This window comes from Onychomys torridus, chromosome 1 (genome assembly GCF_903995425.1).
Source record: "Onychomys torridus chromosome 1, mOncTor1.1, whole genome shotgun sequence".
NCBI lineage: Eukaryota > Metazoa > Chordata > Mammalia > Rodentia > Cricetidae > Onychomys > Onychomys torridus.
In genome coordinates this window covers 41,301,965-41,326,134 of record NC_050443.1, presented here as the reverse complement: position 1 = coordinate 41,326,134, position 24,170 = coordinate 41,301,965, and the positions used below count along the sequence as shown (strand labels likewise).

Below are 24,170 nucleotides of genomic sequence, written 5' to 3'. Positions count from 1 at the left end.
GTAAAGGATCTGAGGGCAGAGCTACACAAAGGACCAAATCAGTATTGTGCTGAAAGACAAAATGAAGAGCATAGGTTCTCAACTCCCCACCAGCAAAGTACCCAAGACTAAGGAATTCTTAAGGAAAATACCCAAGGCTCAGCCCTCCTAGAGAAAGGGCAGAAAAGAGAAAGAATCAGAGAAGCAGTTTGCATCCTTTCTACTATTTTGCTCCAATTAGGATGCTTAGGGATGAGTCTCTCTAAAAGCACACTACACCCACTATGCTGCTCTAACTATGGTGCTTGGGGGCTGCTTGCCTGTGTTTACTGTGTCCTTGGATGCACAGAAGTTCTTTGAACATTTTAGTTACCCAACTTCTCTGTTTCATTTCTCCCTCCTGCTTGTGCTTTTGGTGTCATAACTGAAATTCAGTGCCGTGTCCAGTGTTATATAGCCATGCCTATTTTGTTCTAAGAGTTGTATAATTTTAACCCTTAAGATTTGGATACATTGAGTTGATTTCTGTAGTACCAGAGTCACTCTTTCCCGTATGTTTTCCAGTATTTCCCAGCATCATTTGTGAAGACAACTTCCTACTATCCCATGGATACTATTAGGATCCTTGTCCAAATTCATTTTATGGAGTTGGAGAAATGGCTCAGCAGTTAAGAGTACTTGTTCTAGCCGTAGATCTAGTGTTCAAATCCCAGCACCCACATGGTGGCTCACAGCTATCTATAACTCCAATTCTTGTGCATCCAACATCCTCTTTTGGCCTCCTTAGACACTGCACAAAAATGGGGCATAGAGAAACGTGCAGGAAAAATGCTGCCATAACATAATAAAAAATTTAGTTTAAAATAGTTCAGTATATTTCAAGATTTATTTCTGAGTTATCCATTCTATTTCACTGGACAATATATCTACCCTTATAACAAGTCGTTTGTTTTGACTAACATAGTTTTGTAGTAAATATTAAAATTACCAACTGTGAGGTCTCTATCCTTCTTCTGAAAGGTTATTTCAGACATTTGTAATCATGTGAGATTCCATAGGGAATTAGAATAGGAGTTTCCATTTCTACAAATATAATGCTATTGCATTTTGATAGGGCTTATGGTGAATGTGGAGATAGCTGGAGTAGTACTATCACCATAACAACACATATTTCTATCCAAGACAAAAACATGTCCTTTTCAGTTACATCTTTTTCAGCTTCTTTTACAACATTTCATAGATTTTAGTGTCCAAGTCTTTCATTCTATGACTAAAATGTCATTGTATAGTGACAATCTGTCTATAACCCCAGCAATCAGGAACCTGAGGCAGGAAGATGGAAAGTTTGAGGTCATTCTGGGCCACCTAGAGAGAACATGTTAAAAAAGCAAACATGAAGGTTGGAGTGGATCACACCTGCAGGATATGAAGGAGAGACAGAGGTGGGGGATCACACAAGAGTTGAGAGCAGCCTGGGAAATAGCTTTGGAGCAGAGAGATGGCTCACCAGATGGCTTATTACTTTTACAGAGGATCAGAGTTCAGTTCTCAACACCCACATAGGACAGTCCACAATTTATAACTCCAGTTTCAAGGGATCCAAAAGCCTCTGAGCTTTGGAAGTACCTGAATTCATGTGCCAGCACCCACCCTCATCTCTCACACACAATTTATACTCAGTTAAACATATTTTTTAAACCTCATTAAAAAAGAAAAACTAAATTATTATCTTGTTAGGTGATCTGCTTTCTTACCTCCCTTTTAAGACCATTCATGGTGACACAGAAATACTGCTGGCTTGTACCTGTGCATTTTGTCTTCCACGACTTTTCTGAATTCATTTTTAGCTACAATAGACTGGAGTATCTATACAATCCCTTAGCTTTTACACATGGTCATGCTGTCTGTGAAGAGTAAGTTTATGCCATTATTTCCTACTTTAATAGCAGTAACAACTGAGTACCTTATTCTTGATTAGGAAGAAGTTTTCAGTCTTTCACTGTTAGGATCTTATGCATTTCATACACAACTAAGTCAGCTAATCAAGTTTACTCCTTGTGCACTGCAAGTCTTTTCATGAAAATATGTTAAATTTTGTCTTATTTGGTCTACTTCAATTGAAATGATCATGTGTTATTTTCTTCATTTTATCTGTGCAGTCCATTACACTGATTTTTCATGTGAAATTATTTTGCAATATTTTGCCACTTGATTAAGGTTTACATTGGTAGTTTTGGTTTGTTGATACGTCATTGGTTTTTGCATAGGTATTCACAAGGGATGCTATCTGCAGACTCCTCCTGTAGGTAGCTTTTGGCACTGGCTTTGATACAGCTGTACTGCTAGCCTCACAGGACAACTGAGAAGTGAGCAAGAGCCCACCTTCTCTTCAGTATTTTGAAAACACTTTAGTCAACTAGTGTTAGTTTTACATTTTGGTGTTTGGTAGAATGGACCAGTGACACCATCCAGTGTGGAACTTTCACTTTGAGAAATTGTGTTTCTAAAATATGTGTTCATCTCATCCAATTTTATAATTTTATAGCACATAAATTTATTATGTCCCTCTTGTTTGTCTGTAAATAATTGTTAGGGAAGCCCCATGTTTAAAAATAATCTGATTTCAGTTATTTGAATCTTTAGTCTTTTTTCCTTGTCAACCTAGATAAAAGTTTGTCAATATGTTGGTCTTTACAAAACACCCAGTTTGGGTTCCACCCCAATATAAAAAGGGAGATTGATAATTTTGTTCATCTTGCAAAGCACTGAAAACACATTCACCATTAGTGGAAACATGCTTTTATACATGAACAGTTTTTCCCCCTATGCACATTTAAGCTTACACTTGGCTTTTTATCTGGCTCACCACAGGGAGGCGGTAAGAAGAGCACAGGGACTTTCATTTCCATATCCTCTACCCCAAGACAAAAGTTTCCATAAATCCTGCAGTAAGAAATCTCAAATCTCTAGGCTCACAGGAACAAAAAGAAAATCTGCAGCAGCCCAGGACATGACAAAGAAAACACAAAACCAAAATTCCAATGGGACTCTGGGGCCTTGAGGAGTGCACCCTCCGGAAAGGCTTCAGCCTTCCCTATGTCCCCTCACTGTGCTTCACTCCATCACGTGGGACTTCCAGCTGTAGGTTTTGGTGGCCACCTCCCCCTGTTTCAGTTTCTTACAGTCACTGATAGGAGAAGATTTACCTTTTCAGTGAATGGTCTACCTGGACTAATTGCTCTCAGAACTCGACACAGAAAATTGGTATAGTTGCTACCTCTACTTTCCATTTTGTGGCACTTTGCCTCCTCTGTTTTGTTGCTCTGAGGTTTAATATGTCCACCATTGTTGTAGCTTCATGGTGGCTCTTTTATCAATGTCTAGTGTTTCATCTTTTGCTAGAGTTTTTGACTTAGAGTTGGTTTACTTTTAGATCAATGCCATTGTCTCACATCTTCTTTGGCTACTATTTGTATGAAATACACATTTTCATGATTTCACTTTCAACTTACTTAGATCTTGACTCTGATTGTATTTAGATGTCTGTGCTTTTGGATTACCTTTTGTAGACAGTGTATAATTAAATCCTGATTTATTTTTAGACATTCTGCTCTGTCAGTCTCTAGCTTTTGATTAGTTCAATCCATTTACACTTAAAGTAATTACTAATAAGAAAGGAACGACTTCTACAACAAGGCTACTTGCTTTCTTTATGACTGGGAGTTTTTCCTTCCCTCATTTCTTTCATCTACTTTATTTGTTGTCTAGCAGATTTGTTACCATGATATGATTTCCTGCTCATTTCATTTGGAGCTAGTTCACAGATATATTCTTTTTGGTTACTATGCATATTAAAATTAACATCCCAAATTTATAGCAATATACTTTGTTCTAATCCATAATCTTCAATTAGCTTAGCACCCCTTATACCACCGGCTTTAGAAACTGTTTCTCTGAACACTGTATACCAATAACATTGATCATAACTACTTGTATGTATTTTTTTTTGATGGGGGATATTGTCAGTGAGACATTGCTTTAGCCATATAGCCAAAGCTAGCCTAGACCTTTCTACAATAAGGCTTGTGATTTTCCCATCTCGGCCTGCAAAATGCTAGTGAATTCATCATTTAAGTCCTGTAGAGACTAAAAGTTCAAAAGTGGAATTACAAATCTTTTAGTAACATTGGTTTTCATTCCTTATCACTGGATATCATCACCACTTCATATGTCTTAGCATTAATGTCCAGTATCTGTTCCTTTAAACTTGAACACTTGAATACTCACTTGAACACTTTGTTTAAAGCAAGTCTATTAAATAGAAACAAACTATATCAGGATATATTATCTGGGAGAATAGTCATTCCTTCTCATTTTTAAGAGCCATTTTCACATATAGCATTGTATGTAGACAGCTTTTCTTTTCTAGCCTATTAGTCATTATCCAACTGGTTTTTGACACCCAATGTTTCTGGAGATAAATGGCCATGTAATTGTTTTAAGAATCCTGTATCAGAGATGAGTGCTTTTCTCTTGATGCTGTCAAGATTGTCTCTGTACTTAGCATTTGAAATTTTGGTTATAATATGCCTCGTCACAGATCTCTCTGGTTCTATCCCTACTGGAGTTCACTGAGATTCTTGGATTTTCACATTTATATCATCCATCAAACTGGTTATGCTTTCAGCCATTATTTCTTCAAAAGCCTTCACTCTCTCTAATCTCCTATGATTCCTATAAATTTTGATTTATTATTGTTTTCTCACAAGTTTGCTGGACTCTGTTAACTTGGCTTCTTTCTTCCTATTTCCTGTCCCTTAGATTCAACCACCTTAGTAGCCACAGTTTGAAGTCTACATATTCTTTGTGTTAAAATCTACAGTCAAACCCTGTTAGTGTATTAATCACTTTAATTATTTCCACTTGGTCTCTTTTTAGAATTTCTATTTCTTGGTGGATTTTGTCCATTTGACTCACATATAGTCATCAGTTCCCTCAGTTCTTTGTTCATCTTTCTCTTATCTCTCACCTGGGGTGCTAAGATGGATGGTTTAAAGTTTTGTCTAGCAGATGTAATGTCTAAGAAGCTGCCAATTCATTTTGTTCCTTTGAGGTCAACAAATTTTTCTCCTTCTTTGTAGGCCTTTTGCTGGAAATTAGGAATGTGGTTATAATAGTGTGGTGAATGAAAATCAGATCACTTCTCCCAGTCTTTGCAGACTGGCTGTGCAGTGGAGCACGCTGCAGCCATGCACTTGGGCTTGCTTTGTGCCAAGGTACCAGTGCTAAACAAAACTGAAGGTTTTACATTTTACAAAGAACTCAAGAATCTAAACATAAAAAACCAAAACAAATAAACAACAACAGCAACAAAAACAGCCTAACTAAAATGAGGCATGGAGCTAAACACAGAGTTCTTAAAAGATGAAATATAAATGGCTGAGAAACATTTTGGAAAAATGTTCAACATCCTTACTCATCAGGAACATCCAAATTAAAACTTCTTTGAGATTTCATCTTATCCCAATTAGAATGTCTAAGATAAAACTACAAATGACAAAAGATGCTGTCATGTGAAAAAGGAAAACATTTGCTCACTGATGTTGAGAATGCAACTTGGTGTGGCCACAAATGAAATAAATAAAAGATTTCTCAAAAAGAGAGAAAAAGATCTACATTTGATCAATCTGTAACATTCTTGGGGGCATATACTCAAAGGATTCTATCACTTACTGCAGAAATAGCTGCTCATCCATGTTCATTGCTATTCTCATAATACCCAAGAAATGAAAACAACCTTGAAGTTCATCAGTTGATGAATGGATAATGAAAATGGAGTGTATCATCACTGTTTAATGCTATCTGGTTGCTAAGGAAAACAAAATTATGAAATTCTCAGGTAAATGAATAGAGCTGGAAATCACCAGTCAGCATTAGATAAATTAAGGCCAGAAAGAATAATATCCCATGTTTTTCTCTTACCTATGGATATTAGCTTTGATTTGTCAGATATGTGTATTTCTTTAGAAATAGCCTAAATGTCCAGGAAATTGGTAAGGGGCCATAGGGATTGCTTTCAAAGGAGACAGTGATATAATGAAGTAAAGTGGATGATGAAACAGGAAGGCTTAATTTAGGGGTGGGGTAGGAGTCAGAGTAAAGGGAAGAATATGGGAAGGGATAAAGAACACTAAAGATCTTTTGAGCAAATTCTACAATTGTAGAAGCTTCCTAATATACATGCATGTGCGCATATACACACACAGAGACACACAGACAGACAGACAGACAGACAGACACACACACACACACACACACACTCATAAGAGTCAAATTGGTGTTACATTATAACAGGGCAACAATGCACTTATTAGAAATCACAGACTAATAAATAAAAAGCTCAGTGCCAAGAATCGGCTCCCTCTTTTGGAGTTAGTAGTAGTCCCATAGACCCCCAACTGTGGAAGCCCATTTTCAGGTTCCTCGTGGCTTTACCCAGCAGGTCTGCATAGAGAGGATGATTAGGATCATAGGCCTGAGTGCAGGTGTCTGAAATGGTCTGCACTTGGCTGTGCTGGGGTGGGGGATGTATTTTGCTGCACCCCTTGGCATCTCTAAATACCCTGGGGCAGAAACAGTCAGGGCTCGTTGGAATAGGTTTCAGGCCCTCTCAAGGCTATCCTTTATTTTCTGTTTATCTTCACTATCTAAATCCTTCTATCTAATATTTCCTGCTGCTTGCACTCAAGAAAACTCTGGGGAACTGTGGGGTTGGTGGGTAAGCACCTCGTACCCAACATTATAGGCTAGCCAATGCTATTGGTTACTTTCCACACTTGTTCTTATTTTTGAATACACCACATACTAGGAGTCTGCTGTGGGATGTTCTGTATGTTAAATGTATTGATCTGATTGGTTAAAATAAAGTGCTGATTGGCCAGTAGCAAGGCAGGAAGGATAGGGGAGGCAGGACAAGGAAGAGAAGGTGGGAAGTGAAGGTTGGGGCAGAGAGATGCTGCCAGCCACTGCCATAACTAGAAAGATGTAAGGTATTGGTAAGCCACGAGGCACGTGGCAACTTATAGATTAATAGAAATGGGTTAATTTAAGATAGAAGAAGTAGATAACAAGAAGCATGCCACGGCCATACAGTTTGTAAGCAATGTAAGTTTCTGTGTGTTTACTTGGTTGGTTCTGAGCATCTATGGGCCTGGTGGTTGAGAGAGATTTGTCCTGACTGTGGGCCAGGGAGGAAAACTCTAACTACAAATGACACCCAACATGTTGGCAAGAGTTTCCACCTAAAACCTGATAAAAAAGATTCTAAAATGGAGCTGAAAATAGCTTCCTAGTTGTCTCTCTCAAATTAGCGGCAGCCTGAGGGTTTGAGCTACTATGGCGGGTTCCTGGCTACTATGGCGGGTTCCTGGGGTGTGTGTCTGACCTGCAGTGTAGTAGGAATGTGGAGTCTACAAGCGGCACTTTACTCTGCTGCATGGTGGATTTAGCCTTTGCTAGTTTAAAAAAAAAAAAAAAAAGGTTTCTGGGCTATGCGCTGCTTTGATAGAACTGCTCTGATAGTTGATGATACACATGGCTCCAGACCCAGAGCTGGCAGTAAACTGTACCACCGCCATGTTGGGAAGCTGAGGTGGGTGAAGCCAGCAGCCACAGCAGCGTTTCAGTCTTAACAAAGATGGATATTACACAGAGAATCTGGTTTGTCTTGTCTTTGGGATTTTTAACTGCAGAAAAAGATTTGATCGTAAAAGCTGTTGAGTTAAACAAATATGTAAATTTTAAAGGTACCTTGACTTCAAAATTTGGATGTAAGGATATGTTGCTTTAGAAAAGAATCTCTGCTTTTGTTTCCACAGAAAGCCAGAGGCTGTGGATTTGTTCCAGATTAAGATACATCAGGTTTGATCAGCCAAGACCACCTGAAAGGTCTCCGATGACACCATGGCCCAGATGATCCAACATCCAAAATGGTTTCAAGGCAACTGGCTCAGAGGTTTACCCTCACAGACTACTCTATAATCCTAAAATTTTCTTTGTGTCCCCATAAGATACAGCACCCCCCTCCAGCAGGAAGTAGTAAGATAAACTATGCCCACATTCCCAAAATTGCCAAGCTAGCTTTGGAGATGGAATTGGCTCAGTCCTTCTCTAAACCCAGACATATTGCTATAAGAAAAGGTTAAGAGATTCTTGTGTCCCAAATCAGAAGAGCCCTCTGGTGTGGGACAGAGAAAAACCAATATTTTTATTTAAATCAGGTTGATTATAAATATTATCTCTTTCTAAAATAAAAAAGCACATATGATATAGATATAATAGTCATATCATAACCCTCTTCCAAAGGCTCAGGAATCACCATGGAATAGAAATATGAAAGGTTGTAAAAGCCAGAGGATATGGATAACTGCAGCCAAACAGTGCTTACCAGACACCAGACCAAATTTAATCAAGAGGAGAGGTGGCAATGAAGTCTCACTCCCATATCAGGGGAGTTGTTGGCAATGTTTGGCTGCTGGGAGGTGGACAATTGGTTTTTCTTAAGAATATAGCCCCTGGTAGGTTGACTATCCTCCTGTGGAAGGCCATACAACTAAGAATACATGGGCAGCACAAATTGGACTTGATTGTTTTTTAAAAGACACAAAGTTGGGTGGGTATAGGGAATGGAGATATACTTGGAAGAAGTTTTAGGAATAAGTAAACATGATCAAAATGCATTGTGCAAAATTCTTAAAGAACTAATAAAAAAGAGAAAATTCTGCCCAAAATATTTCTACATGTAAGATATTTGCATGCAAATATTTAAAGGGATATTGACCCTCTTGTGAATAACTAACCCTATAATATATACTCGATTACAGAGCATGCAGAATGAAAAATCTTCTTGATTAATAATATCAAAAACAAAGGAAATCAGAAAACATCAACCTGCACACTGACATATTTAATAGACTGTATCTGACAACATAGCCCATACAAATGTGCAGACTCCACATTACTAACTCTCTAATGTATAATTCTTTAAGTAATTTCAATAAATTGGTTCATATTTTCTGAAAATTTCTACACATCATGAGTCTTAACAGAAGTAAGATTTTGAAAGCCAGAAAACATAGGAGAAGTTACTTTTTAGGAGAGTTTACATTCATTTTAAAGGAGACATTTCTCAAAATGGGTAATCACATGGTCAACAGACATAAGAAGAATTCTCAGACTCACTGATAATAAGAAGTTTGTAGTAGAGTAAAACACCATTACACACATATAAGGATGTCTATCATGAAAATCAAGAAGAAGTACTGGCCAGGACAGGAAGAAGAGTACCCTGCACTCTGTTAGTGGGAGTGTAAATTGGCACAGCCAATATAGAAAGTGGTATGCAGGGTTTTCAAAAACACAAAACAAAACAAACAAACAAAAAAAACAAACTGAAAATGAGCTAGCAATTCTGTATTTACCCAAAACATTATAAGCCAGTTTGTCAAAGAGATATTTACACTCCCATGCTGAGCGCAACACACTTTATAATTGTGAAATTATGGAGTCAACCAAACTACCAACCAACACATTAACAGAGAAGAAAGTGTAGTATAAACAATGCAACACTGTCTAGTTAACAACAATGAAAGTTCTGTCCATTGTGACAACATGGATGGAAATGGGAAACATTATGCTACATCAAATAAGCCAGGCACATAAAAACAGACTGTTATGATGTATATGTAGTACCAAACCCAATCAGACACAGAAGTAGTAGCAGAATGAGGTTGACAAAGTCTAAGAGAAGTAGGAAGAAGATGATAACAATAAAATGATAAAAACCTCAGAAAGGAAGATTATTTTGAAGGTCTACTGCACAACATGGAGAATAAGAGTGCACTGTATATTTCAAAATTGCTAACTATAAATTCCTAAAAGGAAGTTTCAAGTTTACTCACCACAAAAGAGATTAAATATTTAAGGAGGAATGTGATACCTAGTTTGATTCAATTATTCCACACTGCATGCATAAATCATAACATCAATTTTTACCCCTTAAGTAGATATAATTATAAATTCTTAATGTATAATAAAAATAAACATTTAAAAATGAATAAATGTAGAAAATTAATTATAACAGTCAGAGAAAATAGTCATGTAAACACAGCATGAAGGAACAATATCTATTTAGGACATTCAAAAAGTTACCTTGCAATGGTCATCGTTTTTATAGTTGTTAAGTATAAATATAAACTGGTGCATGTTTCACTTGTCATATTTCAATGTATAACACAATTCTGGAAAGTACTTAACAGACTCACACACCCCTCCCTACCTGGGAATTAAATGAACATATATTAGTTACCCTAAATAGAAAGTACCATCATCCTTGATGGTGGGCTCAGACAGCACCCACATCATAGAAGAATGATCTGGTGCTGTACATTGTCAGCTCATCATTCTTCTGGAAATAAAAGTCAGTGCAGTGCAGTGGGGCAAAGAAATGAGAAAAAACTATTTTAAATGAAGAAAAGCTCACTACAATAAATTGTAAGTATAAAAGTAAAATGTTTAATTGGAAATAAGAGATTAGTATGGCTAGATGATTTTCTATACTGTGGTGGTTTGAATGAGAACTATCTTCCATAAACTCATGTAATTGAACACTTGGTGCCAGTCGGTGACATTGTTTGGGGGAGGTTATGGAACCTTTTGGAGATGTGGCCTTTTTGGAAGAACTATGTCATTGGGGGCGGGCTTTGAATGTTTATACCCTTACCCCCACTTCCAGTTTCCTCTCTACACTTTGTATTTATGACTAATGATGTAATCTCAGCTTCTGCTCTTGGCTGCCTGCTCCCATGCCTCCCCTGCCATTATGGACTCTCCCTCTGGAACTATAACCAAAATAAACTCATGATGTTTTATCACAACAATTAAAAAGTAACTAATAAAAATTGGTACTAGAGACTCTCTGTTATAAAGAAATTGACTACTTGGATTTTGGGGGCAATGTGAAAGACTTTGAGACCTTGAACTAGAAAGCCTATTTTTGCCATGAACAGAGCTTAATGGCTCATTCTATTTGGAGCCTGGAAGATAGCAGTGCTGAGAGCAATGTGGAAGGTAGAGGCTTCAGATTTAAATATTAGTGACTGGACTAGAGATCAGTCATAGGATATTTTGACAAATGGTGTGGATGTATTCTACCCTTGTCCTAAGACCTTGCCCAAGGCTACAGTAAAAACTATTGGACTCTTTGGTAGAGTCAGCATAATGGTGATTCTGTGAATTGGTTATTACTAAAAACTATTATGCAGATCAACTAAAAATACAAAACGGGACACAAAGAAATACAAAATGTACAGTTTGGAGAGAAAAAAAGCACTAGGGAGCTTAATGTTATAGCCAATGCACATGCCAAAAGAGAGGCAGTAATGTAATAATAAATAAGGGCTATTAAGGAGTGACCTCCTAGGCTGTACAAGAGCAATGGGAATGGTATACTTAGGGCAAAACACCTTCCAGGTAAGCTTCCAGCTTGTGAAAGAGGAAAGCCTGAAGAGTTTCCAGTTCCTAGAAAAGAAAAAAAAAACTACACACAAAAGCCACTGCTAACATGATCCAGTGTGGGGAGAATCCATCCTAAGCTGGCCAACAAACTTGGCAGTGCCATCCACATAACAGTGGTTTTGGAAGCATGAAAGATGTAAGAGTAAGGAGATCATAAATTCTTCCTCCAATTTTCAGAGAGCTGTTGAGAATAGGTATGGTGTAGCAGAGGAATCCTGAAAACAAGGCCATGAAAGGCTATTGTATAAAGCTGAAAAGATGAAGGCTGGGTACAGTGGAGACTCCAACATGTTGGAGGCCCCAATATCTCTCAAAGCTCAGACCTTTGATTTAATAATGCCTTCAAACTTTTAACCATAGGAATGGTTACATTAATAATTTTCAGCAGTAGTTTTTAACAGCAAGTAGGAACCTTAGAGTGTACTGTCCAAAATATTTTTTACACTTCCCATCAAAAGATGCTACCTTATTTTGATGACCATTAATCAACCTTAGGTGCTTCATAGGGCAAATGACATTATATTTGTAACTTCCTTATCAACCCCTAGCACAGAGCAACACAATGTTTAATGGGGCAAAGAAAAACATTTAATGACAAAAGGGGATCCAGAGATTGAAAAGGTACAGAAGATAAAGATAGAAGACAATTCTACCTCTGATAGATAGCAGAGCAAAGTAGAGAAGCCATGCAGGTAGGGGCAGATGAAGGCCCCTGAGTCCAAATGCCCTCTGCATCTAAGACCTTTCTGATACCTTGAAAGGCATAACAGCTCAAAGGAAACTTTAAAAGGTGTATTCATGTCAGGACAGCACTGTGCCTTATCCAGAGATGCCACCGCATCATAGTAAGCTGACCTCTGCCAGAGGCTCAATGTGCCATTGTGGTCAACTGTACCCAAGTCAGTGACCACTAAGGAGGTCATGCAAAACTTGAGCTCAAGGCACTGGAACAGTTGGGAGAAACAGTTCCCAGTGCCACTAACCTTTCTTTACCAGTAGAACATTACTGTTCTCAAGAAGTTGTGGACCAGTCCATCAGCAGAGTGAAGGATCAATACTTTCCCAGAACAAAGCTGATCTGAGACACTAATGTATGCTCCCTCTGGTCTATAGCCAAAGATCTTCATCTTTTCCAGAAAGTGCAGAAGCCCCCTTGATCCTGGTGCATCATGGCTATATGTGATGGGAAAGAAACTCAGAGACTCAAAGTAGTGGCTGACCACCAGTGTGGCAATAGCTGAGGTGAAGAAAGAGATCAGTGTTAAACAGTGGGAAAATTCAACTGAAAGTCTCAGGTATAATCACTCCAAATTACACCCACAGCCAGGAGGAAAGTGCCCTCTTCTTGGTGAGACTTCCACAGCAGCACCTCATGAGGACAGGGACATCAAATCAGAAATATAGGGAGTTTGGGTGTTATGTGTCTCCTCTATTCCCACACACAGTACAGACACCACTGACAAAGAGGGTCAATTTCAGTTTTCTGGTATTTTCATGTAAAAGCAAAAGGTATTCAGGAGAAAACTGACTTTGGATTTTGAATTTTGCTCTTTTCCCAGGAGCCCCTATTACATTGCTGGGTGTCAGCAGAATCCACAGCTCCTAGTCAAACTCAAGCTCCAGACAGAGACAGCCAACACAGATAGCACACCACAACATTGATTACTGACATGCTCTAGGCTAGGAAGATTCTATGTATTATGATTACATTATGTTCAACTTCTGATGAGTTAATAAAGAGCCAGGTGGCACTGGCACATGCCTTTAATGCCAGCACTCAGGAGGCAGAGGCAAGTGATATCTATGAGTTCTAGACCAGCCTCGTCTACAGAGCAAGACAGGCACCAAAACTACACAAAGAAACCTTATCTGGAAAAACAAAACAAAACAAAAAAAGATGTCACAATACTATAAACTGAGGAGCATCTGATCTTATTTACCAAAAGATACAGTGTACAATCCAGGCTTGAGATACTAGCTTAGCTCTGGCTTGCTGTGTTCCTACCATGATTCAGCAAGTGTAACAATAAAAGAAAGAAGGGCCGAAGACAGGGTGGAGAGTGACACTTATAAGAGCACCTGTGCCTTATTTTATAGAGAAACATTGCATGTATTTCTAGATGAGAAGCTGGAGTATACTTCATAGACCAGCACAGGATGAATATGTACGTATGTGAACTTTAAACAATAATCAGCATCTTTAATTATTAATGTGCTTTTTGTTCAAAAGCTCAAGTTAAACTCTATGAAGACATACTGTTTTGAATATTGGGATAGAAATGTGTAGGCTAGCCAACTCCTAAGAAGCCAGACGCCTGCAGTGCAGACACTGTATACACAGTATATGCTGGTCTGTCTGCAGTTACGGTGATTTGTGTAGGTCCACAAAAATCTGAATAATTGTTATAGAAATAGGAGGATCTCAATAAAGACTGAGAGGCATGAGACAAGTGCACCTGGAAAAATTAGTTTGCACAGGAAGCTGCTTCCTGATTGCAGGTAACCAATGGAAAGTTAACCAAAAAGATTATTTTTAGATTGCTGTGCAAAGGCTATTATGAAAGGTCCCCTGACTTATTATTGCAGTAATACTTAATCTATAGGCCAAGTGTGAGCTAAAGATACAATTTTTAAAAAATACTTCTATTTGTTTAGTTGGTTTTCTTTCTATTTTACCTTACTCTTACCTCTTATTTGGCACAGAATTTAATTCCTTGGAATGCTATCTGTAAACTTATCACAGAACTTGCATGTGTGTTACATAACTCTATTCCCCAAAGTTAAGGTCCTTTGATTTTAACAAAGGCAAATGGATATAGTTCACTTCTGTCAAGAAAATAAAGAATGCAGGGCCGGCAAGACAACTCATGGGGAAAGACACTAGCCAGCAAACCTGAAACCTGAGTTCAATCCTGGTAACTCACATGGTGGAAGGAGAGAAACAATTCCTTCAGGTAGCCGTCTACCCTCTTTGCATGAATACACATCCAGAAAAAATACATGCAAAATGAAGGAAAAGAGACCACAAGGAAAATATTTTTTAAATGAAGAGTAAAAAATAAATAAATATCCCTGTGTAAGCCCAAGGTTCCAAACAGCCAGCTCATGCACTAAGGACAGGTCCCTGCCCCACAGCCTGGATGCCTCCCAAACAGTTCAAGCTATTCAATTGTCTCACTTATCAGAGGGCCTGATCCAGCTGGGGTCTCCACAGCCTTTGGTTCATAATTCATGCGCTTCCATTCGTTTGGCTATTTGTCCCTGTGCTTTTTCCAATCTTGGGCTCAACAATTCACGCTCTTACAGTCCCTCCTCTTTCTCAACTATTGGACACCTGGAGCTCCACCTGGGGCCTTGCTGAGGAGCTGGCTGGAACCTTGGGCTTACACAGTGACACTTTGCTCAGCCTGGAAGGAGGGGACTGGACCTGCCTGTACTGAATCCACCAGGTTTAAATGAATCCCCAGGGGAGTCTTGGCCCTGGAGGAGATGGGAATGGAGGGGAGGGGAGGGAGAGAGGACAGGGGAACCCATGGCTGATGTGTAAAATTATAACACAAATATAACAACAACAACAACAACAACAACAACAACAACAATAATAATAATAAAAGAAAGAGAACCCAAAGAGCATGTTTTGTCTTAAAAAAAATCAAAATGTTAATTTTAGTTGATATTTGCTCCCAGCTACCCTCCATCATCTATATCCACATGCATACAGCCACAAACTTAGATAACTACACTCATGAATACATATATCAACAAAGGTATGGCATAAACACATGCTGCCTGCCTCTACTTTGGTGAGGGAAGTGGGCAGGAAGGTAAATGGCTTTCCATTTTAAATCCCAAAGATGTTGTGGTAGGTGCTCTTCTAGGGAGACCAGCGTACTATCAGAACCTCTTACACTAAAGCCCAAGTGTCTCAGTGTGGGACAAAAATATGAAAAGCAAATCCTAGATATAGAAACATCAGACTAGACTTTGGTGAAAGATCACTACAGTTTTATTGAGATGTGCCATTATTCCCTTATATATAGAAAGGTCTGATTTGGCAGACATTTCAACTTTTGCTACAATACTGTTGTTGGTTAAAAAGATATTCAATGTTTTCTAGTTAGGGCAAAGTTAAATAATTTCCTCTACTCAATCTAGAAACTCTACTAGTCACAGGCTATAGATTTCAACACGTTTGGTTTGGTTTTTACTTTCAGCCATTGGAGTCTTCTGAAAAAGGTCTGGACTCACAACAGCCTGAGATAGGTCTTCCTCCAAGAGATCCACAGTTGCTCCATTCAAAACTGGGGGCTACTCCTAGAAGGCCTTAAGGCTGCTTTTAGTTCGTGGCATCAAGGAAGTTAGTCAGGCACATACACACTTCCATGCCAAATAACAGCACAGAACCAAAATCAGTATGAAATCCATTCAGAGACAGAGGAATTAAGACTATTGTTCAGCAAATTGATCATATACAATTATAAGACAGCAGAATGGAGCATCATAGGAAGATCAGGTCACTTCCTATCAAGTAGGGAATTCCTAAGCATCCCCTGTGCAGCTCAGGGGGCAGCCTGGTTTTCAGGTGAGTGACTGAAAGTGACATCTAAAGCCCTGGAGAGATCTCTATCTCATGTGTAAGACTTTCACTCCATCTCTCCATAAATATCAGTGGCACTGCCTCCATAGAGTACCACTGAGACTATACCTTAAGTCTGCACAGTAGACATCTTTTAAGTAGTGCAGCTAGCTTTGAAAAAAACCCATTAAAGCCTCTCAAGTGTCAGGGCAATATTAATTACAGGTTTTTGTGCTTATGATATGGGAGTCTGTGTTCTTAGATATGGCAACCCAATTTATATACAAACTATACAAGAAAAAACTACTTTGCAACTGTCGGTGACTATTTATAGTAACAGTAATGCTCCAAATCTTAGAGTGATGAGATTTTCTTTTCTGCAAAGCTCAGAATGTTTCATGGATATTTACCAATTAATTTAAGGACATGGTCTCACTTACTATAATCATCTCAAGTGAGAAACTCAATGCCAATGCACCACAAAACTTCAAAACTGGCCCTGCAGAGCAGACAGACCTTAGCCCATACAGCACTGTCCCATCAGGGTGGAGGCGGATCATGCGGTTTTTCACTGTCACTCCGTGCACAAATGACTTTTTGTCATTTAAGAAATATGTGTCGGGCACCCAGAGCTGGTCAGCCACTCGATTGTCAAGCGTGAGGTTGAGAGGGATCCCAGAATAGGCGAGCCTTTTATCTCTCCAATATTGTTGAAAATACATAGTTAAGGTATAATCCTGGGAGGAAGAGAAAGAAAAGAAAGAAAATTAGTTTGTGCTCAACACAGGTGTAACTCCTGCATGCAATGACAAATCCAGGCTGAATCCCACGTCCTGTAATGGGAAGAAGCAGTGGACACTTCCTTGGGGTTGCAAACACTGAGCTTAATAAGCACAATGTAAGAAGAGATACATAGAAAATGTGTAACATTCATAGAAACTTTTGCTTTTACTTTGTCAAGAGCACCAGATAGGTTGCATTTTGAGACAACCATACAGAGATAAAAGACAAGAAACCATTATTATAAAATCAGATGGCTGGCAGGGAATTTGATTGGCTCCTTAGGTACACGTTTCCCCACCAGACAGAGTGTTAACCAAACAGCATGGATGAACTCTATCTATAAAGCCATCCCTGCAGTTAAAGCTACTTTCTTCTGCTTTTGCAAAGGCTATATATACACAGGCCTTCCAGAAACATCCACTGGAGATAAAGTGGCCTGCGGGAGGGTTCTGTGCCCCAACTTTCACATGTTCTTTTACTCTCAGCTCCATACTGTATACTACCTTAACTGGGCCATGACCTCACCTGGAGATAACATTATGACATGGAGAACACGGGAGCCTGAGTCACAGCAGGACATGGAAGGAGACCACTGCACTGCCTCAGGCAACCAACAAAATAAGTAAATGCACTCAGGGAACTATAAAGTAATTTTTGCTTTTTGTTGTTCTTATTGGCAAAACAGTTCATTCAGTTGGCAGAGGCGAAGACATCCCAAATGCCCAACAGAAAAATAAGAAATAGATGAATTGCATAAATATGCATAGGTGTATACATCAGAAAATATGGTGAGAGTCACAGGACTCTGTTAGTGAAGGACTGAGCTGGAAATTTGAAGGTATATAGGTACATTCCACAGCAAGGGCGTCCACATGCCATTTGGTCAGGTCTGTAAACATGCTCATTTTGTGGGCAGTGAAACATGAGAAGCAAGCCAGTTTCAGATTCTATGCTGGACAATAAGGGCTAACATAACCCATTAGCTCATATGGCAGTTCTCCATGCTGTACAGTCTGTCTCATTTGAACAATAAATGATGTGTATTATGCTTAAAAATGATAAAGCACAGATGTCAACTTGTTCTTTCCTGATGTGCCCAGCAAGAGGTTTCAAGAAAGCAAACCAACTCTGAATAAAATAGAGATTTTGGAATGAAGGTACAGCTTAGAGTCAGAATGCATGCCTAGAATACGTGAGGCTCCAGCATAACAAATGGGCCTCTACAGAAAAAGAAGAGAAGCAAGGACAGAGGGTAAACCAATGTGTGCTAGAATCTTAGATTTTATTTGAATTTTTAATGAAAAGGGAACACCTAAGAAGTAGGAATTTCTTACAAGAACACCCAGGGGTAGAGCTCTGAGCCTAGTACATCCTATACAGATGCTCACTAACATCCCAATAACAAATCAAAGATTTTCATGGAGAAGATGTCACTAAACATAGACCTGGGGAAGCTAGCTGAGAAGGCAGGGAGCATGGCAAACCTGGGAACTATTAGTTTGCAGCATTTACATATTTGCAAGTGTATGGAGAGGGCTACAAAACTAGATGCCACACCAGTGGCTGAGGAGCAGAGACTGGGATATGAGCATCATACAGTGAAAGCCAGTATAGTTTCATGTGTTGGGGTGACTACCAAGTACATTAAACCATGTATCCTTGTTTTTATATGTTCTGACATCTGGGGTCCCACTGAGCTGGATGAACTGACCTCTCAGGGTTAACTAGTTATTAAACAGAGTGGACAACTTCCAGAACTAACATGGGGGTTAGCACATTCAATGGATCTAGAGCTACACCCTTCTACTTCCTTTATGGAGCTTGTACACAGCAGCTAACAATTCACAATGTCTAGTGATCTAGGTCTATCTAGGGCCAAGTGACTAGGAAGAGCCTCTCTGGTTAGGAGCCTTGTAATTACCTAAGTTAAGCAGTTCTGGGATGTTTACCTTTATCTGCTCTTTTTATGGAAACAACATTAAAGGCCTCTACTTAGAGGTGACATTTTCTTTCTGCCTTTTGACTCATAGTGGCAAGTTCTTATGTTGTCCCCATGGTGTCGTGTGTCCCTCCTTTTGTTACTCTTTGGCTGGCAGCCATCTCCCAGTACCTTGGCTGTCCTAGACTTGAGCATCTTGTGATGGAAAATATTGTCAACTTGACAGCAACTAGATCACCTAGGAAACAAAACTCTGGGTATTATGTAAGGGAGTTTCTAGATTGGATTAGCTGAAGTGGAGCAACCTACTCTGAATATGGGTAGCTCTATTGCATGGGTTGGGTGGGATTCTGAGCTGAATAAAACTCGAGCTGAGCAGAGCCATACATCTCTATGCTTCCTAATTGTGAATGCAATGCCCTTCTCACCAAGCTATGGCTGTAATTAGGTAGTGTATACTCAAATTGTGAACCAAAATAACCCTTTTCTTCCTCAAGATGATTTTTGTTGTTGTTGTTGTTGTTGTTGGTTTTTCAAGTCAGGGTTTCTCTGTAGCTTGGAGCCTGTCCTGGACTAGCTCTGTAGACCAGACTGGCCTCGAACTCACAGAGATCCACCTGTCTCTGCCTCCTCCCAAGTGCTGGGATTACAGGCGTGTGCCACCACCACCCGGGCCAAGATGATTTTTGTCAGGTATTTATTTATGACAAAAATACCTTTCTGTCATATAAAATTAAGTTGCCCACACTCTGGTGGTCAAACTCACCTGCATTAGTATATGGGATGGACAACTTGGACTCATAGGGTTATTTTTTTTTTTAAAGGCACAAATTTGGGAAGAGGTTGGAGGAGATAAAGGAAGAATGTGAATAGATCAAAATACATTGTATGCAGGTATGAAATGCTCAATGAACTAACAAAAATATGTTTAAACACAAAAAAGAATTGGGGCCATTTATCTTATGACCTGATCAGGTGGTTTGTAGGTCTTTGGATCTGGTCTATGGGAAGAATGTGGGAGTTCAGAACACGGAGCTAGAGAAAACCTTTAGAATACTATAAACAGAACCAATTGGAACAATCTGGTGGGAATTATAAGAGAGCAGAGGAGGGGCTCATAAGGATTCACAGAGGAATACAGACACTACTGAGAGCTGGGCTAGGGGCCATTTAGGTTACACTCTGGCAAAGAATCTGGATATTCTCAGCCCCTGTTGGGAGCTTGAGTGAAGTTGAATTCAAAAGTAATGCATCAATGGCTCGGTGGAGGCAATCTCAAGACAGGCTAGCCTTCAAGCTGAGTCATCTACTGCTCACTAGTCTTTTCCATGTGCACAATGAAAGACAGCAACAAATGGAGCAAAATGGTAAGAAAAGCATGCCCTTTGCCAGGGAAAGAAGTTTGAAGTTTCAGACAAGAAGACAGAGGAGAAAACAGTTGTAGATGTTAAGGAGATGAGGAGCACCAAGGACCAGCTGCTTTCTCAGCACTGGGGCAGCTAGAAAGGTATTCCTGTGGGCAGAAACCCACCCATTGAAGAAAAACTCCTGTGAAAATCCAAATTTATCAAAAGAAGAGAGTCTAAATTGAGGCAGCTGTTGAGGGGTTTCCTTGACCAAAAAACAGACACCTATGACAATGTGCCCCAGGGTCAGCACATAGTCCATATGGAACTAGTTATACCTACACAAAAAAATGAAACCAGACATAGTGTTGCTCAACTAATCCCAGCACTTGAGATGCAGAGACAAGTGAATGTTTGAGAAGTTGAGGCTAGTCTGGTATATATATATGGGGTTCAAGGCCAGTTAAGCAGCAAAGACTACATAATGAGACCCTAACTAAAAACCAAACCAAAACAAAAGCGGGAATGGAGGCTTGAAGCCAAGGTTTTAGAAGGCTGCTGAAGCCACAACCATAGAAGGGGGGCCTCAGAGTCCATTGCATTAACTGTGAAGGGAAAGCCCATGGTCCAATGGAAATGATAGGATGGTGGCAATGCCAGGACCCTGGGATATTGACTGAGGAATGTTGCATTCAAGGAGTAGAGTTGACCTATGGAAGAGATTTTATATGCTACAGGATTGCAGAGCTGGAGGGTGAGGCTACTTAAGCCCTTTGAATTCAGATGATTCCACAAGGTGCTCCAGATGCCTAACACTGAGCTGAAGGAATTCGCATGCCCTTCTTGGTTTGGGTACTGCTTTGATCTGATACTTCTTTGCTACGTTCCCATTTCTCTGTTTTGTAAAGGGAACGTTTATTCTGTGCCCTTGACTGTTAGAAGTATGAAACTTGTTTGTTTTTATATTATAGTAACTCAGTGTTAAGAAATTGCTTGAGTCTCAGAAGAGACTCTGCACATACACTTGAAGAGCGTTAGAACTCTTAAAGACTATAGGGACTTTATAAGTTGGATGAAATGCATTTTGACTATGAGATGGTTTTGACAAGGGGTGGAAAACTGTGACTTGAAAATTGTCTACTTGAGTTTCAATTTGACATGGTGTAGAGTTGTGATGGTTAATAATGCCAACATGACAGGATCTATATTACTGAGGAGACAAACACCTGGTTATATCTGTAGCAGAATTTCTAGATTAGATTGAGAAGAAAGGCGCATCCTGTATATGGATAGCACCATTCTCTAGGCTGGGTCTTAGACTAAAAAGAAGAAGGGGAGCCCAGTGCAGGAATTCATCTCTCCCTTTGTTTTAGCAGTGGACACAATGTGACCGTGACTTCAATATTCTCTGCCATAATAGAATATGCCCTCAAACACTGAACTAGAGTAAACTGGCCCTTCCTCACATCTCTTTTGCCAGGCATTTTGTCACAGTTCCAGGAAAAGTAACTAACGCACATGTCACTTACATTCTCAAGAGCAGCAAGTAAGGGAGGGAGGTTGGTTATACAACCAAAATCTCAATGGGTAAGGGAGCAGAGGTTGTGGTGGAAAGCACCTGTTGTTTAGAAGTGAAAGGAGTAGGTATAGCATGCTGGCTTGGCAAGTCCTGAAGTGTCAGACACTGTGCCAATCCAGAACTGCTGGACCATGGACCTCTGCACTGTCTATACTAACTTTGGCTAAAGAGGCAACGTTCAATAACCCAAACATGAGCAGTCAAGGAGCATAGCAACATGGAAATTGATGCCATTATCAACTTGAGGTCTCCTATGTGCATAAAACTCTCCGAACTATCAGAAGAGAGAAGTTTCACTCAAGTCTTTCTTTAACTGCCACCTGCTTCCCTATGCCTGAGTCATGAAGTCTGACACTCTCCACAGAGGCCCCTTTAGAGTGGCTTCACATGGTTTGTCATGAGGGAAGAGAAAAAGCATCAGTTTGCACTGTGAGCCAGCTGTCATTCACAGTCTGAAGGCTCAGGATTAGGTTTTATTTTGGGTGGTGTTGCTCTCTACACCATCAGCAGCACCTCCTAGTTTGGCCTTTGGTGTCTGCTAAAGTGATTTGAGCTGAGATGAAGAGCTTAGGGAGCCAGAAGAAAAGCCCACTTAAATTCAAAATCACTGAATCTACTGGGCCTTGTAAGGAAGTAGCAAATACATCGATGGGCACATTAATCAATAGCTCCTTTCTCCTTGCAGACATTGGAGGATGAAGGGGAAAGGAAGGTGAACAACATAAAGCAGATGATGGAATGGACCAAGACCCCCTGCATTAGCTTGTGCCATTGTGAGGCAGCAAACAGTGAATTCCTTTGCTGAGAAGTGATGCTGCTAGCTGTCCCATGATGGGGCCCAGAGCTTAGTGACCAATCATCCTGTAACACATTTTCACTCTCTCTTGTATTTAAATACATCACAAGTGTTGTCATCATTTCTACTGTCCTGTCTCAACCTAGACAAATTTAGAGAAATAATTGAGTCTAGCCATGCTATGTTCCTTCCCACCACCTCTCCCTGAAACAAGAGAAACGGGTTTTGAAGTTAGGCATGTCTCCTCTGCAGTACAAGGGCCTGATGGATAGGGAGCTAGAAAGATCTGCATATTAAAAAGGAGTCAACTTGATAGGGGCTGTTTGCAAAGGCCATGGAGAGTGGAGAACCAGGTCCAGAGGCATTCTTTGGAGTATGTCTATGGAACTATGGTAGGCCCTGTTTCACTACAGTACAACTGTTCAAAAGTGCTGCTTCCAAGGGTTTCAGAAAAGTGACCTATTTTTCACATGTGGAGTCATGAGACAGACATAGAAGAAGCCATGTATGGGATGGACAATCCATCATCTGAATTTCAAGCCAGTCAGGATCAACCAACAAAGACTATAAGGCTCCAAGAGCCAACAGAAGTATTGCTGTGGAGGATTGGGGATGAGTGCCCTAGACTTCACTAAAAAGATGCAGCTGGAGCTCTGGAGAGGGGCAGGGTTAGAGGATTTGGTGTCTGTCTACCTGGTTTTTGACCCAAGGTCTCTCACTGGTCTAGGGCTCAGGAATTCAACTAGAGAGCCAATAAGCCCCAGGGATCCTTGATCTCCCCAGAACTGAGATCTCAAGCTTGCTACCACACTTACCTTCTTCATGTTGGTTTAGAGGGTCACACTCAGGTCCATGTGCTTGCATAGTGCTTCACCAAACAAACTATCCCTTTACTCTTATTTGTTTTATTTTATGTAATGGAAGACTCAGGTGATACCTAAGTATATGAAGTTAGGAGTGGCTCAGGATCACGCAGTCTTTCAAAGAATAGCCACGCAAGCCCACTCAATGGAGAGACAGGCCCATTCATCTGGTAGACCCACAGGTAACTAAGAAGGACTCAGGGACTAGCAGTATGCACAAAATAAAAGAAATGTCTAATATCATAGATTCAACCTAATATATAATACATAATATATCTCCACTAGTATGGTTGACACAGTTCTCATTATCAGACTCACAGATTTCTAGATACATCTATTTACTGAACAAATATTTATTTTGTGACTACCATGTAGTAATCAATGTTGGGGGTGGGTGATGAGCTAGGTGCAATACAGGCCCTAATGGCTTGGCCATCACCAGACTGAGGAAATCTGATTTTAGGTGTCCATAATTCAATTCAAGCAATTTGGATAAGGTGCTACAATGAACATGAGGAGACACAAAAGAAGCTACTTCCAGGGAGGATAACCAAGGGCAAATTCCTGGAAAGGGACTTATGTGAAAGCTGCATGACATAAGCCTTGAAGAAGAGGTAATGGGTGAAGTCATCTTCGAATGGCTATTGACATCACTGCTGCATTCTCAAAGCCTGTTACCAGAGGGCCAAATACAGGAGGGTGATTAACACCTACCCTTCCCCATGGATGGTCACA

The 24,170-nt window shown here is 39.9% G+C and overlaps 1 protein-coding gene across 2 annotated transcripts in view; it reads right to left on the bottom strand.

Annotated features, from left to right (window-relative positions):
- Gabrb3 (gamma-aminobutyric acid type A receptor subunit beta3) overlaps positions 1-24,170 on the bottom strand; it is a 241,806-nt gene that overhangs the window by 41,490 nt on the left and 176,146 nt on the right. For both annotated transcript variants that reach the window (XM_036184303.1, XM_036184297.1), the window contains exon 4: positions 16,646-16,866. In XM_036184303.1, the coding sequence (XP_036040196.1) occupies positions 16,646-16,866 (221 nt within the window). The remainder of the gene's footprint in view (positions 1-16,645; positions 16,867-24,170) is intronic.